We start from the raw sequence: 16,808 nt of genomic DNA on the forward strand, positions 1-16,808 counted from the left end.
TTGTCGGTGGAGAAATAAATAAAACTTTTGGGAACTCGTTAATCTGAAACTAACTTTAGATTCTACCCATCTTTTATAGAACAGTTTTTAAATATTATTTTGTCTTGTGGAACTCTTGATCCAATTCTGGTGTCTCAGCTATCATCAATCCAATATTCATTGATCTATTTGGATCATAATCATGTTGACTCTTCACATTGTAAAGGTGCGTACAGATATACGCGCCGCGAACATGAGCAATTCACTTTTAATCAGCTGATTATATCTGTATTTTTACAGAAACGGTAAGATACAGATATAAAAAGCTTGGCATCAGCTGATTAAACATAGCTTAACATCAGCTAATTGCTCATGTTCGCGGCGCGTATATCTGTCGGGTATATGCGGACTTTAACACTCGTCTAAAATAAATGAGTTGAACAATGAATTATTTTGGTTTATACGCTCGACATGAGAACAATTTCATCAATGTTTTTACATGAATAGATTTTTTTACGATTCCATTCATAATATTATTTATGAATACTATGATTAAATCAGGAAGCTTACAAGATAACTTGAATGAAAATGGGTAGTTCTTGGGGTCGATGTCAAACGAGCCGACAGTTGAGGACTCTTCCAAAAGCACAGAAGCAACAGTAGAGGTCTCCGACAGTTGAGGACTGCGACAGTACAGGACTCCTGGTAAAGAGTCTTGGAATGTCGCAGTCCTCGACTGTCGAATGTCGACTCCTGGTAAAGAGTCCTGGAATGTCGCAGTCCTCGACTGTCGCGTCCCCATCTCTTGAGACTCCAAAATCTTTAACTGAATGTGGAAGTTCCCAAGATATATCTTCAATGAAGACGGGTAGGTTTATAGATTTCGAATTTTTATTCAATGTGAGAGAGTTTACAATGTATCTTCAGTAGAGATGGGTTACCTCGATTTCAAATTTGTGTTATGTTGGTTGACGCTTTACTCAAGTTTTACTCGAATTTTCACTTCATGTGAGAGCTTGCAATATATCTACAGTAAAGATGGTAGTTTTATAGATTTCAAATTTGTGTTATATTAGTTGACGTTTCACTCAAATTCTTACTGAATGTGAGAGTTTGCAAGATTTATCCAGTAAAGATGGGGTAGTTTATTGATTTCAAATTTGTGTTATATTAGTTGACGTTTCACTCAAATTCTTACTGAATGTGAGAGTTTACAAGATTTATCCAGTAAAGATGGGATAGTTTATTGATTTCAAATTTGTGTTACGCTAGTTGACACTTTACTCAAGTTTTACTCGATTTTTCACTGAATGCAAGAGTTTACAATTACAAGATATCCTCAGTAAAGATGGGTAGTTTCATAGATTTCAAATTTGTGTTATGTTGGTTGACGTTTTACATGAGTGGAACATGCTGTGCAGCATGTTGCGGTGCTTTATGGACATGTTGCGACGACTTGCTGCTTAAGGGTAGGGCGCGGGTGGAAATTAGGTGGTGAGATGCGTGAACTGGTAGGGATTGCCGTAGGGCTGGGACATGTGGTAATGATAAGGAATGACATTCATGCTGGCCATTTTGTGCTCCTTCTTCCACTTCATCCGCCTGTTCTGGAACCAGATCTTGATCTGACGCTCGGTGAGACAGAGAGCGTGCGCTATCTCGATTCTCCGTCTCCTGGTGAGGTAGCGGTTGAAGTGGAACTCCTTCTCCAGCTCCAGGGTCTGGTACCTCGTGTATGACGTTCTTTGGCGTTTCGTCTCACCGTTGGCATTCACCGTACCTAAAAACAGAACAAGGGAAACAAGAGTTAGAAATATTGAAACATTTAAACTCAATAACATTAAAACATTGAAACATTATTGAACATTATTATTAAACATTATTACCCATCTTTATTGAAACATACAAACTCATTTACTCTATACAATGATTGTATAGATTGTTTAAAACCTATAGATTGTATAGATTGTATTTAAAACCCACTCTAGAACATGGTACGCCATAGTGGAGTAGGTCAATTTCCACACAGAAAACACTAAAAATGAAGATTACACATTATAATAAATTTCTTGTAACTAACTATTGTATGTAATTGTAATTTATCTAATAATTTCTGTAATATTAATGTAGTAGTTTTAGTTATTTTTGGGAAATGAACATTTATTTATTTATTGTAGAAATTTTGATCGTAGAAGATTCCATAGATTAAACGATTAGCAAAGATCTCAAAGAAAGTGACGTATATTTATTGTATGTAATTGTAATTTATCTATTAATTTCTGTAATATTAATGTAGTAGTTTTAGTTATTTTTGGGAAATGAACATTTATTTATTTATTGTAGAAATTTTGATCGTAAAAGATTCTATAGATTAAACGATTAGCAAAGATCTCAAAGAAAGTGACGTTCACAGTAGGCTATCTACAAACAAAACAAAGGAAACAAGAGTTAGAAATATTGGAACAAAATTTTATAGATTGTAGAAATTTTCACTGAAAACGATTTAGTAGATTAAACTATTAGCAAATATCACAGAGGAAGACACCGATAGAAATGGTGCATTTCTTTATCTTCAGCAATGATATACTCTTTATTAAACCTCTTCTTCATCAATAAAGTAGGACAAAGAATTAGGGTGGAAACATAGTGAAGGTGGATTCAAATTTGAGTAAGTTGAATGCATTGAAATTGGTCAAAACATATCGCTCCATTATGTGCGCTACTATTTAAATACATGCGGTACATTATACACTCTCTCGATTAAAGCCAATATCTTCGTCGCTCCACTATGTTCTGACACAAAGTAATTGTGATTTTTTATTTTCAAACACGAAGATGTCATAAGTAGATGAAATAATTGACAAAATTGCAAAGATTTATTTACCAAATTCATGAGAATAATACAAATGAGACCAAATTCTCGAGAGAAACAACATTGCTGATTCTTAATCTCTCCAATCAATTGACTTGAATCAGTAGATCGAAATTTTATCACAGAAATACAAATAAGATTCAGTGATAGAAAGAAAAAGTAGCAGATTCGACATTTCTCCAATAAATAAAAATCAATTTGCTATCATTGAATGAAACGATTAGCAGCTCCCATAGGAGTTGAGTTTCAAAACTACAAATCATTTAGAATATTTCTAAATATTCTGTAATAATTCTTAATTCACAAGCTTTCAAGAAAATCTACCAAGCAAGCCTGAATACTGCATTGAAGCTGATTCAGAAACAATGATGTGGAGATCAATAATTCATATTTGAACGCATTTTTGACCGAGCGAAGTGAGGTCTAAGATTCAAGTCGACGGTTTGGCATTTATCTTAATGTTTAAATGTTTCAATGTTCAAATGTTTATATGTTTTTATGTTTCGCATTTACGGCGAAACGCGGTAATAGATTTTCATGAAATTTGACAGGTATATTCCTTTTTTAATTGCGCGTCGACGTATATACAAGGTTTTTGGAAATGTTGCATTTCAAGGATAATATAAAAGGAAAAAGAAGCCTCCTTCATACGCCAATATTGGAGTAAAAATCAGAATATAGAATTATTCATCATAAATCACTCATATTTATCAAACTACACAGATGAGTGGAGAAGCCAGTCTATTGCTGTATTTCCATAAGGTCTATAGTTTCAATCAGGTACTTGTGGATGAGAATACTGCGTGAGGTCTACTGTTCACAGAACTACTAGTAATATTGTTTTACGTTTCACGTAATATTTAATGCAAAATTATGAAAATGAATATAATACAATAGTTGTTATTTTCTTTTGGAGATAATTGTTTATTATCAGAGTCAGATTAGCTGCGATTCCAGGTATTCAAAGACCTTCACATCTCCTTGAAATGAGAGTGTTGATGAGTAGAGTTTCTCCAGCTACATCAATTAAACTAACATAAACTAACTATTAACTACATCATTCAATTGAGTACATCAATTGAACAATTTACAAATTATCAGTGTAACCGATACTAAGATAATATCCCTTCTTGAGAATTGAGGAAGAATCCAAATAAAAGAGCAACTATTAGAGCCTGTTCTCCACTACTTACAAGCGTTTAACTGACAGCGACCTAACTGAACTAAATTATAAATAGCATTTTAAAGAGAAGACTCTTGTGACAAGATGACAGCATCCAACTTAACGATCAAGTTCGACTACTGACATTAGAAAGTGCTAAACTATGTCTAGTCTTCTGCTGCTGTTCGCATTTCACTATTTTTGTTTCTCATCTTTGTTGTGTTGGACAGCGAATTCTTGATATTTCATCACGTGACATAATAAACAAAAAATAAAGATGAGTTGAGTGAATCTTTGGAAGCTGTATAAAGCGGACAATCCAGTAATATTGATAAGATTGTCAGATAGTGCTTCCAGAGAGGATTGATATGAGAGGATTATATGAGATTATATTTATTGAGAGGATTATAAATGATTGATGTAAAGTGACATATAGATTGAATTGATATTTTTATGAACCAAATTAATCATATAATGACTGTGACTCATTGAATAAATAATAAAATATTTATTTACTACTAAAGACAATTTTCAAAAGATTTGTAGATAATAAGGGAAGGGCTGAAAATTTAAGATTATTTAATAATTGATGTAAAGTGCATCATGTAATATAGTGATATTTCATTTGATAACGTTTTAGAAACTCTTGATTTAACAGTTCAAATGAATTAGTAACTATGTTTATTCAGGCTACTAGGTGGAGACAAGTTTATTGGAAGAGTGAGAGGTTTTAAGAGCTGGAAATTTGAAATCTATATCAGGTATAATAAAGGAAAGAACTGGCTTATACACGTACGGGATAGGAAATTGACGAATGACGCTTCATCACGTTTGAACTACTCAACTGATCAATTTGAAATTTTGCATTAAGATTATTGATTGACCGAGGTGGTTATAGGCCCTTTTTCAATTATTACGTCAAGTTTGTAGTTTGTCAAGTTTTTTATTAGACCCTTGCGGAGCACGGGTTACCTGCTAGTCATCAATATAGAAATTCTGTACTAGATCATAATTATATAGAAATATCATAAGGTGCGTACAGATATAAGCGCCGCGAACATGAGCAATTCACTTTAATCAGCTGATGCCAAGCTTTTTATATCTGTATCTTACCGTTCCTGTAAAAATACAGATAGTCAGCTGATTAAAAGTGAATTGCTCATGTTCGCGGTGCGTATATCTGTACGCACCTTTAAACATGGTACAATGCTACGATAAAAAAGGTAATTCTGATTGGCTTCTCCCGTACTAGAACTGATTAACTTCTAGTATAATCGTTCTCCAATGAGTTTCTTGAAGTTTGAAATCACTTTGTTCTTTGTAGAATCATAGCATTCTTCTTCATCTTCTCAAATGTGTGTATTATTGATATCTCACTCGGCACAATCTTAATTATTATTCCTATCTCACTCTTGTCAATTAGTTTCTAGTAGCTTGAAATCACTTTCTTCTTTGAGGAATCATAACACTACTCTTTATCAAGATCAGACATTTCCCAAATAATGTGTGTTTCATTGCTATCTCACTCCACACAAACTTAAGTATTATTCCTATCTCACTCTTGTTCATGAGTTTCTTGTAGTTTGGAATCACTTTGTTCTTTGTGGAATCATATTAAAATCACACTTTCCTCAAATGTATGTTTCATTGCTACTGACTTGTCCCAAATGTGTGTATTATTCCAATTTCACTTGTCACAAATGTGTGTATTATTCCAATTTCACTTCTCACAAATATGTGTATTATTCCAATTTCACTTGTCACAAACCGTGTATTATTTCCATCGCACAATTTCCATTCAGTTGCCCTCTCTCACTGTCAACTAGCTTTCATTTCAGTATGTTTAGACAGTCCGAATAAGATTGCGTCACGAAGAACGGGGACAAATCAGAAATTATTCAAGCTGCCATCGCGCGATTCACTCCAAACTGGCATCACTAATTTAATTGGAAGCTATAGTTGAATTTATACGGAATAATGACAGTTGAAAGTAGTGGTGGGTCGTTTGGTGGGCTGTCAGTAATCCTTGTAAACAACATCAATAGGAAGCATTCAACATATAATGACAGTTTAAAGTGGATCTCATTTGTTCGGCGGATTAGAACGCAGCTGAGAACTTGGAGTGACGCGAAGGCTCTAGTCGCGACCGAAAACGTCACCCAGTCACCACGAGGCAATGTCACTTGTCACTTGTCGCTTGTCGCTTGTGTCACCGAATTGGAGCAGAATCAATCCGATGTTGCTTGTTCGTGGATTGCATTTCGGAGTGGAGAGGATTTTCGGAGAATCCTAAAAGTCGCGTATATCTGGCGCCAATCTCCACGTGGAGAGTTTGAGGGAAATCTGAGAAATCCACGAGCAAGTTGGGATAGAGTAGGATCTAGAATGATTTTGGGTTTCTTAGGTGGATCAAATTTTGTTGAGTGAATCACAATAGAAAAATTCGAGGCCAAGGAATGGTAACAAAACAGATTTATGTCCTCTTGAACTTGTAGGAACACTAGTGTTATCAAAATTGAATACCTAGTATTATTCTATCCTCAGTGTATCAATCATCTATACTGTTTGTGCAGATGAAAGAAATCGATATTTGCTAGCTAAATGGACTAGCAAATGATGGCGGTCAGACATCCTTATGTTCTCCTGACCGAAAACTACACAACATCTCAAAGAATTTGGGAATAAACAGTGTATATCTAGGCATTTGAGGATCAAGAGCTATATATTGTTGTGTATCTGCCATACGATAAATAAATAATGAATCGATATTCACATGCTAATAAAATAACATAAGATGATCATCATCTTCATAATAATGAAGATAATAGTAGATGTCTTTGCTGAGGATAGCTTGCTCCCACATGAGTCTTGGACTTGTAAAGAGATTAACAAAGTTGTATTTCTCACTTTTTGATAGAAAAATAGAACATTTTCGTGAAACAATCTTGAATATCATTGAATATTGAATATCATCTTCATTGAATATTGTCAATCTCTGGACGTGAAATTAGAAATTCACTACAGATTTGATTCATTTGTGTGGAGATCATTGATTTGAATTTAAGCTTCAGTTGAGTTTGAATTTTATTTACTTCTTTGTTCATTTATTTATACACAAAAACGTATTATTATTGATATTCCATATTACTACCTCTGATTTTGATACAGTGATAGTGATATGATCACATCGTGTAGTCTTCTGTATTTAGAAAAAACTTTATTATTAAATGACCAGCAAAGGAATATTATTTAAATACTCAGTCTAGACTTTTAGGGCCGGTTTCCGAGCTCGGGATTTAGCTAAGTCCTAGACTTTAAACGGCTGGAGTCAGAAAATTGGCTTTCCAAAACGGGGCGTAGTCGCAGCTTTTATAACAGTAGTCGTAGTTTTTATTTTCTCATTTCTATAATTGGAAACGTTTATCCTTGACGAAATTAGACATTCCTAAATAATTCAAAATAGCTGAAACTTTTCACTATTTTCTCTTTATTTTATTTTGTGTTCAATTTTCTAGTTTCTCGAATTTTAATTCAAACGTGAGTATGACAATGACTGCGACTACGCCCCGTTTTGGAAAAACAATTTTCTGACTCCAGCTGTTTAAAGTCTAGGACTTCGCTAAATCCCGAGCTCGGAAACCGGCTCCTAGTGTCTTGAACTCACCACTGCGATTCGCATGACGATGGTGACATGCGAGTCGCAATGGTCCCCACAGAGCTAAGTCCAAATAACAATTTTTCCTAGTGTGAAATATAGTAGTATTTCAGCTTACTATCAATTACGAGGCCAAGCTCTAGAAGATGTTGAATAACTTATGATCTGTTATTGTCAAACTAATGTTGTGACAGCAATAAAATTGATGTTTTCGAAGATTATTTGAGTAGTTTGTAGTTTCAACAAAAACTTGTACTCGCGTATTAATAATTCAACTGCGTCAGAAATTTATGTGGAGCAATTGACTTCTACATGATCCCATGTTACTACAACTCATCACATGCTAGACTCAACCCGGTGCTTAGCAAGATTGAAACAAGGTTAGAATGGATGTAATAATAAACGAAACATAAATAAAATAGAAGGGCCCCGGTAAAATAAAATTAGACACAACTAACGCCCCGAGAAAACGAAAGCGCAATATGAGACCATGGCTTTAGACAGATGAATATTATTATTAATAATCTAACTGGGATATAAGTTATAATCCCGAGGTATGATTTATTTTCGTTACACATTTATTTTGAAAAAAGGAGAGAGAGAGAGAAGCTGTTGGAATAGGATGGGAGCGAGGTGAAAGGGAGGAGTTTTGGCTACGGATGTATGTGGAGCAGTGAAGAGTTTTGAGGTGGATTTATATTTTTGATTAATTTATCCGAGCCTATAAGTTCAAGTCAACGACTAGGCTACTGCGCGTCGATGCGCGTTTGTGAAGAAAGATGAACAAGTGGATGTTTCGGCACTGAACTTCATTTATATTTGTGTGTGTCTTAGAGATAGAAAGAATCAAAAGTTAACTGTTTGGGGAATGTAATTTTGGACAAATTTTGAGAGATAGAGAAAACAGGAGGATATCTCTGATATCGTGAATCATCCTATGTTGCAATATCCATTAATAATTTCATCCTCTCATATTGGTTTTCCTCTTCCTTCGCTCTCTCATTCCCTCATCCAAAGCTAATAGAAAGTCAATTAAACTTATAATAGGACTTATAATCTATCAAATTCATAGTTATGTCTTGAAATGACACCTGCTGAGAAACCGATGGGCTATTTATTATGATCCATTCATAGTTTGGTACATTCCAGTCAATTATCTTATCTCGAGAAGTTTTGAATTAAATTCAATTCGAAAACTTGATAAAACAATTTCTCAATATGAATAAAGCAAATAAAGTATGAATTAAAATGAATAATACTTGACAGAAACCAATTCAGAAGGAGTGTTGCAAAGTGGGATTTCTCCTCTCAATACGCCCAGTACTGAGAGGAGAAATATAGTCTTAAGAGAAGTCTCATAGTATATAATATAGTCTTATGGTATTAAGAGGAGAAATATAGTCTTAAGAGGAGTCTCATAGTATATAATATAGTCTTATGGTATTAAGAGGAGAAATATAGTCTTAAGAGGAGTCTCATAGTATATAATATAGTCTTATGGTATTAAGAGGAGAAATATAGTCTTTTCCCAAGAAAGAAGAAAGGCTATATCGGCCAAAATGAAAAAAAAAAATTGGAAGAATCAAAGAAATAAGGATCTAGTACGGCATCCAAAGTAAATACTTAGCGATTTCCATACTAGGAAATTTGACGCAAAATAATTAAAATGAAAGAGTTATAATAATAATAATTAAAATGAAAGAGTTGATTCGATAGTGGAAACTGAGAATAAGACAGACACATTGGACAGAAATAAGTATGTTGCAAGATGGGATTCAGAATGAAAGTTTTCATATTCACGAACGAGAGAATAAGGGTGAATAGAGGATGGTTGGGGATGAAAGGAAACGTTGAGGTAAAGGAGGGAGGAGGAGAGCTGTGAGTGGGAGAGGTCGAGAACACTTTGTGAGAAAGAGAGAGAATGCGGCGATGGTCTGTCAGCATTCCTTCCAAATACTATCAAAAGGTTTTTAATTTGAACAATACTGACACTTTGGAGTGAATGTGACTATAGGTACACGTAGGGGGTTTGGACAGTTATAAATGGAAAAGAGAACAGTGGAAGAGAACCTCAAAATTGTGTTTATTGAAAGCACTCACTCGGGGGTTGTTCAACCCCCTCTGAACTCCTCCCCTCTCCGCACTCTCGGCCCCTCACCAAGTTCGGGTTCCACTTAACTCTTCTCTATCCGCGCGACTTGCGTACGCACAAACGCAGGCACCCGTCGCTTTCTTCAACCATTTCCATGTGAGCGACCAGGTTTGGATTTCGGCGAATATTTTTTTCGCAAGAGATATTGGATTATAGAATTTAAAGGATTGTTGTAGCCACCTATTAGATACCTGAATTCAACACAAATTCTATTCTAATTGAGATGTTTGTGATGAAGAGTAAAAGGATGGAAATTGACAACCTATAGATAACCATAGACTGGTATTTATAATATTGATAATCATATCTGGTATTTCAAACACAAATACAATTCAAAAATAATAATTTCTAAAGAATTAGATTGTATTTCATTATAGGTATTATTATATTATTTATTGTATTATTAAGAATATTTAATTATATGTATATATAGTATTTTAAAAAAAAACTGACTGTATTTTTGACGTAGCATATTACAATTAAGTTTGTTCAGTCGCAATAAAAATATTCTTATTCTTATTCAAATAGGCGATCAGAATTTGAACCAACTCTAAAATTTTTGTCTTCATCAAAATTTTATATTTGTTTGATTTTTAAATGCAAATTTGTGTTTACAAATAAGTTTTATCGATTTTAAACTTCATAGAATAAAAATCAAGTCAAAAGTAAACATTGTTAGTGAGAAAACATGAAGAACCCAACACATAACCTATAAACTTGAGTGTTGATAGGAAATGACATTGGGTAATACGGCAAGGCGGAACATCCGAAAGGATCTCTCTGTCAATAAAAGCCATGGGAATGAATAAATAACCATAGACTAGATAAGACTAATTAGACTAAATATAAAAGAGTAAAGGGTTGGCTTGTTTTAATCTAAATCATCTAATCACTACTATCAATAAATAAGAAATGATTATGATAAATTACAATATCATTTGATAATGAATAACAGTATTATTTAAATATGAGTGCTTGTTTTACAAATGAATGGAAAACTTTGTAGTTAGGTTTCACGTGTATTAGCTTTATCAGAGAGTTTGATAAATTTGAGTTTGTGGCCGAATCTTTACTCAATCACCGGTGTACATTTTGAATCTCTGGTAACATAGGACTCCTGGTGATTCTTGGTTGAGGCAAGTAGGAGAAGTAAATGAGCTTTTCCAAGAAATAGATTATGAGTCGCACAAGAATATTACAACATATTGGCATGCGACGAGACTAAATCACTTTCCAACTTGGTTTATACTAGTAGTTCTGTGAACAGTGGACCTCGCGCAGTATTCTCATCCACAAGTTCCTGATTGAAACTATAATAAACCTTATGAAAATACAGCAATAGACTGGCTTCTCCACACATCTGTGTAATCACTTGTCAGCTGATCTATGATGAGTAATTCTATAGTCTGATTCTTACTCTAATATTGGCGTATGAAGGAGGCTCCTTTTTCCTTTTATATTATCCTTGAAATGCAAAATTTCCAAAAACCTTGTATATACGTCGACGTGCAATTTAAAAAGGAACATACTTGTCAAATTCTATGACAATCTATTACCGCGTTTCGCCGTAAATGCGCAACATATAAACATTTAAACATTAAGAGAAATGCTAAACCGTCGACTTGAATCTTAGACCTCACTTCATTCGGTCAATTATGAAATTCACTCCATGAAATTTTTTTGAAGTAATCGTTTTGTTTTTTATTTATAAAAATCAGAATCTCAACTCGATATTGAGTCGAAAGGCAAGTTTAAGATGTTTGAGAAAAATTTTTGCTGACGATGATGTCCACATTAGCCTTGTATGTGGGTAATAAAAATGATAGTTATGATAATCTGATTCTTGTGATGAATTGTATTGAAGAGAAGCAAGAGATTGTACAATTTCTGAAAAATACTAGAAGAAAACTCTGTAAGGAATGCCAAGCTTCCCGAATTCTCCTTGTGGATATGCTAGCTAGTAGCATAAACCAAATAAACATCAGTTTAAATCTGTGCTTGTAACAACCAATACAGATGAAATAGCCGACACGAGTTGAGCCACGGGCCCAACACGAGGAGAAGCCCCCACAATATGACATTTGAATTTTTAATGGTTTAATTTCAATACGTTTGAACGCGACAACAGCGTCGGCTTCAAAGGAACACGGGCGTCCTTTGTTTCTGAGGCCGAAATTTCAAAAGCAGTTCGTGTCTAAAGCGAGTAAGACCGGCCGAGTATTCGCATTTCCATAAGTATTCAAGTGTCCGATCCGTGAACACTTCATTCAAATGCTGACTGCTCGGCCGATATTTAAATTGGAGCTTTTCAAAATGCAAATTTTCAAAATTAATTTAAATAATTAAAGGTGGAGATGGACGGACACCTCTATGACCGCCCTGCTTCAGACGTGACGTCACTGTCTCATGTATACATAAATATAAACGAAACTATTCACATTCAAAATTCGATTCGTAATAAACATAGATATACAATGTTAACTTATCATCGAAGGTCCAGAATCAGTATACACCTTCCGATCTCGATTGTTGGTCGACTTGTCGGCAACCTTTTTTTGGCTGGACACTTCTTCTTGAATTCACTTATGAATTCTCGTGTTCAATGCAATGTTTCTATACAAATTCCACAGTGGAACGCAGGATCTCAGAAGAGCTCCCAGTTTTTGATATGAGTGACCAGAAGTTTTGAATGATAGAATGCTGCATCAAGCAGGTTGTAGTGAATATTGTCTTTTTTCTCTTTAGGGTTGGCTGCTTTTGAATATAAATAAAAATATAAATCTCAGTACCCTTTTTAAATTATTTCGTCACAACATGTTTCGGCTACTAATGCCATTATAAAGATGATGTCATCTTCATTTTATAGTAGTGAATAATTGACCGAGCGAAGTGAGGTCTAAGATACAAGTCGACGGTTTGGCATTTCTCTTAATGTTTAAATGTTTATATATGTTTTTCTGTTGCGCATTTACGGCGAAACGCGGTAATAGATTTTCATGAAATTTGACAGGTATGTTCCTTTTTAAACACGTATATACAAGGTTTTTGAAAATTTTGCATTTCAAGGATAATAAAAAAGGAAAAAGGAGCCTCCGTCATACGCCAATATTACCGTAAAAATCAGACTATAGAATTATTCATCAGAAATCAGCTGGACTATAATACTACCCGTTCAAAAACATCGAACATCTTGAAAATTTATCTTTCCTTCAACTTTAGTAGACAGTTGACTATAATACTACCCGTTCAAAAAAATTGAACATCTTGAAAATTGTATCATTCCATCACCGTTGTAGACAGTTGCAGCCAGACCTGATAACAGCGCTCACGCTCACATTCCGGGACGACACGTCACGGTACGATAGGACAGAAAGCTCTATATTTATTTAGGATTTTTTCTAGACATTTTAAATTGATAAATTATTTATTAATTTTTGAGAAAACATAACAACAGGTCAATGTAACTTACTGAGCGCGAGGTCTACTGTTCACAGAACTACTAGTCTACTGTTGTGAATAGTATCATTTTGTCTACTAAATATTACCTTATATTAGATAGAAAATTATGATATTCAAATAATATTTAAATAGAAATCATAGGAATAAGCAAGGAAGAAAAATTGATTGAATAAATTGGATTGAGTTGAAGGTCACGATCAAACATTGGTCTTGTGAGCTTCAACTTATTTTGTACTGTTAATAATTTTATTTTTGGTTATATTATGTAATAATTGTATGTACGAATCTGTACAAAGAACATATAAATTTGACTTCAGATGCTGTTGTTGATGAGATATTAAATAGATTTATTTGAATAAAGTTGAGCATTTGCTTATACTTCTAAAATGAGGAGCATTTGCTTAATTTTCTATGAATAAACGTGAGCTTATCACCTTTTGCTCATAGTAAAATGGCTCAACTAATTCGTATGAGGAAGAGGAAACCATACCAGATACGATCACAACCAATACTTGAGAACTATAAAACTCTTTTTAGATTCAACCGATATATATATATATCACCATTATCCCTAAAAAAAGTATAAATACAAAAGATAGCTATAGACCTGATATAAAGATAGCCATCACAAAGTAGGAAATAGGCATTTAAGAAGATGAGAGTGTAGACAATTAGAAGGCTATTGATATTATAAGAATATGCTGAAGATTATTATAGAGATGACATTTTTCACGCTATTATTTCAAAATTCTAAACTCAACCAACCTAAAACTCTATTCATAAATAGAAAATAGAGCAGACGACGCAAACACAAGCGGTGCCCCCTACTTGCATATTTAGCGCTTCCGTGAGCTATAAAAACAAATTAAGGCTACAAAAGCGAATCAGCTGATGACAAATCTTTAAAATACTTGAGCATTTGCTCCTGAGTTCAGGAGCATAATGTAAGAGTATAAGGTAAAGCTTGTTCATATAAAAATGAGAAAATGCTTTTGCTTCTACCTTTTGCTCATGAGCAAAACCTTATGCTCCATGCTCTTGCTCATGAGCATTTGCTCTGGTTTTATTCATATCGGCCATTGTGATGTCTATCCATAATGAAAACACTGGGAATTTGTCAAAAATATCACTTATTTTGTGAAAATAGCACACATTTTTCGACACCAATGGTGTCTGGTGTAGAAACATATGTGCTATTTTCAATAGATAAATGATATTTTTGACAAAATCCCAGTGTTTTCATTAAATAAATTTGAATTTGAATCGAATCAATGAACAGATACTGAAACTCATGTATTTCGGAAAGTGCGTATGAAAAGTAGTCTACGCGTATTTCCGAAACTATTCCCAAACAAAAAACGAATCTTGAAGATTTCAATGAAGGAGACAACAATATTGTCTGATACAATCAGGATTAAATAGCACGCGATCAGCTGTGAATTGATAGCCATTAGTGGCTCTACATTCCAATTGTGGTACCATTCAACCATGCCCAACTAATGAATCAGTTCCGGACGATGTAAAAACCAACCTGAATGAGAATCAATCGTAGGTAGAAATTATGAATCGTCAATGAACGTATGATGTTGATGGTGATAACGATGCGAGGAGGAAGAAGAAGAATAAAGATAATTTGGGATAACAGAAGGAAAATCTGGAGAAGGTTTTGAGAAGAAGGAGAGCAGAAGAAGAAGAGCAGTTGAGAAGAACAGTTTAGAAGAAGAACAGTTGAGAAAAAGTACAGTTGAGAAGGATAGAATGAAGAAAATAATAAGGAAAGAAACAAAAGTAGAAGAATTTAGATTGAGGAGGAGGAAAACACAATTGTTGAAGAGGAGGAGGAAGAAGAATAAGATGAAAAAGTAAAAAAATTGTGACGCTCAATAATGAAGAAGAAGGAGAGAAAATTCTCTTGAAATGGAAGGTTGATGGAGAATTAGAAGGGGAAAAAAGAGGAGAAGAGAAAGACGATTAGGAAGAGAAAGACGGAGAAGTAGGAGAATGGGAACATATTTGAACGAATTCGAAGAACGGTGAAGAAGAATTAGAGGAGAAAGCAAAAAAGAGAACACGAGGTAGAAGATCAGGAAGGGAAAGAAGGAGAAGGAGGAGGAAGAGGCGGAGTAGAAGGAGGAGAGGGAAGAGAAGAAGATGATGAAGGAGGAGAAAAAGAAGAAAAGGAAGAAGACGAAGAAGGAGAAGAAGAAAAAATGAAGTAGAGAAACATCTGAATGAAGAATAATTAGAAAGATAAGCAAAAATGAAGACGAGGAAGATAATCAGGAAGGGAAAGATGATGATGAAGATGAAGAAGAAGAAGAAGAAGAAGAAGAAGAAGAAGAAGAAGAAGAAGAAGAAGAAGAAGAAGAAGAAGAGAAGAAGAAGAAGAAGAAGAAGAAGAAGAAGAAGAAGAAGAAGAATGTGATGATGATGAAGAATAATAATGTGATGATGATGATGATGATGATATGATGATGATGATGATGATGATGATGATGAAGAAGAAGAAGAAGAAGAAGAATGTGATGATGATGATGATGAAGAGGAAGAATCATAAAGAGGAGCATGTTGATGAAGATTATGATGATGATTATTATTTCCAAGCCACTGTACACAACGGTTGCATCAAAAGAAATTATCGGAGATGGAAGACGTGGCATAAGGAATGACGAAGTCAGACAGTTGGTATGAGGTCAAAGAGGTTAGGTATTGGAGTGGGGCCTGGGGTGGGAGGAAGCCCCCAAAATGGGTTACGGGCAGGGTTGGAAGGGGGGGGGAATCAGCCCACACACGCCAGGTGAGGTTTTGGTGGATCATTTAGTGCCAGGTTCAATAGACATATAGACAAACAACAAAATATTAACCATCAATCACTATAGTCTGAGGGGTCGCAAGCCATTTTTCGATCAATACATTGTATGAGTGAGTGAGAGAGAGAAGCATGTGTGTTTGAGAGTGAAAGAGTGAGAGAGTATGTATGTGTCAGTATAACTTACTGAACCTACATCTGATGTTTCCCGGCAGTTTGAAGGTGAGCGTTTTCTTGTAGGAAAATTTTCCTGTTAGGCCATAACTGCTTTCCCATACAGTGAATAATATATTTTTTGTTCTCTAGGTCAGTAGTTTTTTCCACAAAATCACGTATTCGAATAGGGTGGACATATTTTCTCATTTTTCACGGTTCTTTATCATGTTTATTGAAAAGTTCAAATAACATCTCAAAGTAATTTGAACTGGCAAATTGGAGAGATTGATCAAAATGTTGATTTAATCAATAATTACAGATAAGATATTTGATATTTGTGAAGGAGACACATTAGGGGTAACCTGTTGTCTCCATGAATAAATAAATAAATAAGATTATAAGGCTTGTCGGAGTTAAGCTTCGAAAAAGGAATATAATATAATACAAAATACACTAGATTCGGGTGTGATATAATAAAGAAATAGATAAGCTTCTGAGATGAGATCTCTAATCAGAATGAACAGTCCAAATTGAGAGATTGATCGAAATATTAAGTTGATCCAA

The 16,808-nt window shown here is 34.4% G+C and overlaps 1 protein-coding gene across 1 annotated transcript in view; it reads right to left on the reverse strand.

Moving 5' to 3' along the window:
- Nucleotides 1-444: 444 nt before the first annotated feature.
- The window catches only part of LOC111044109 (homeotic protein Sex combs reduced), a 63,653-nt gene continuing 47,289 nt past the window's right edge, over nucleotides 445-16,808 (reverse strand). Inside the window, exon 2 of the mRNA XM_022329176.2 lies at nucleotides 445-1,759. Within this exon, the coding sequence (XP_022184868.2) occupies nucleotides 1,467-1,759 (293 nt within the window). The 3' untranslated portion in view covers nucleotides 445-1,466. The remainder of the gene's footprint in view (nucleotides 1,760-16,808) is intronic.

The sequence above is a fragment of the Nilaparvata lugens genome, chromosome 8 (genome assembly GCF_014356525.2).
Source record: "Nilaparvata lugens isolate BPH chromosome 8, ASM1435652v1, whole genome shotgun sequence".
NCBI classification, from domain to species: domain Eukaryota; kingdom Metazoa; phylum Arthropoda; class Insecta; order Hemiptera; family Delphacidae; genus Nilaparvata; species Nilaparvata lugens.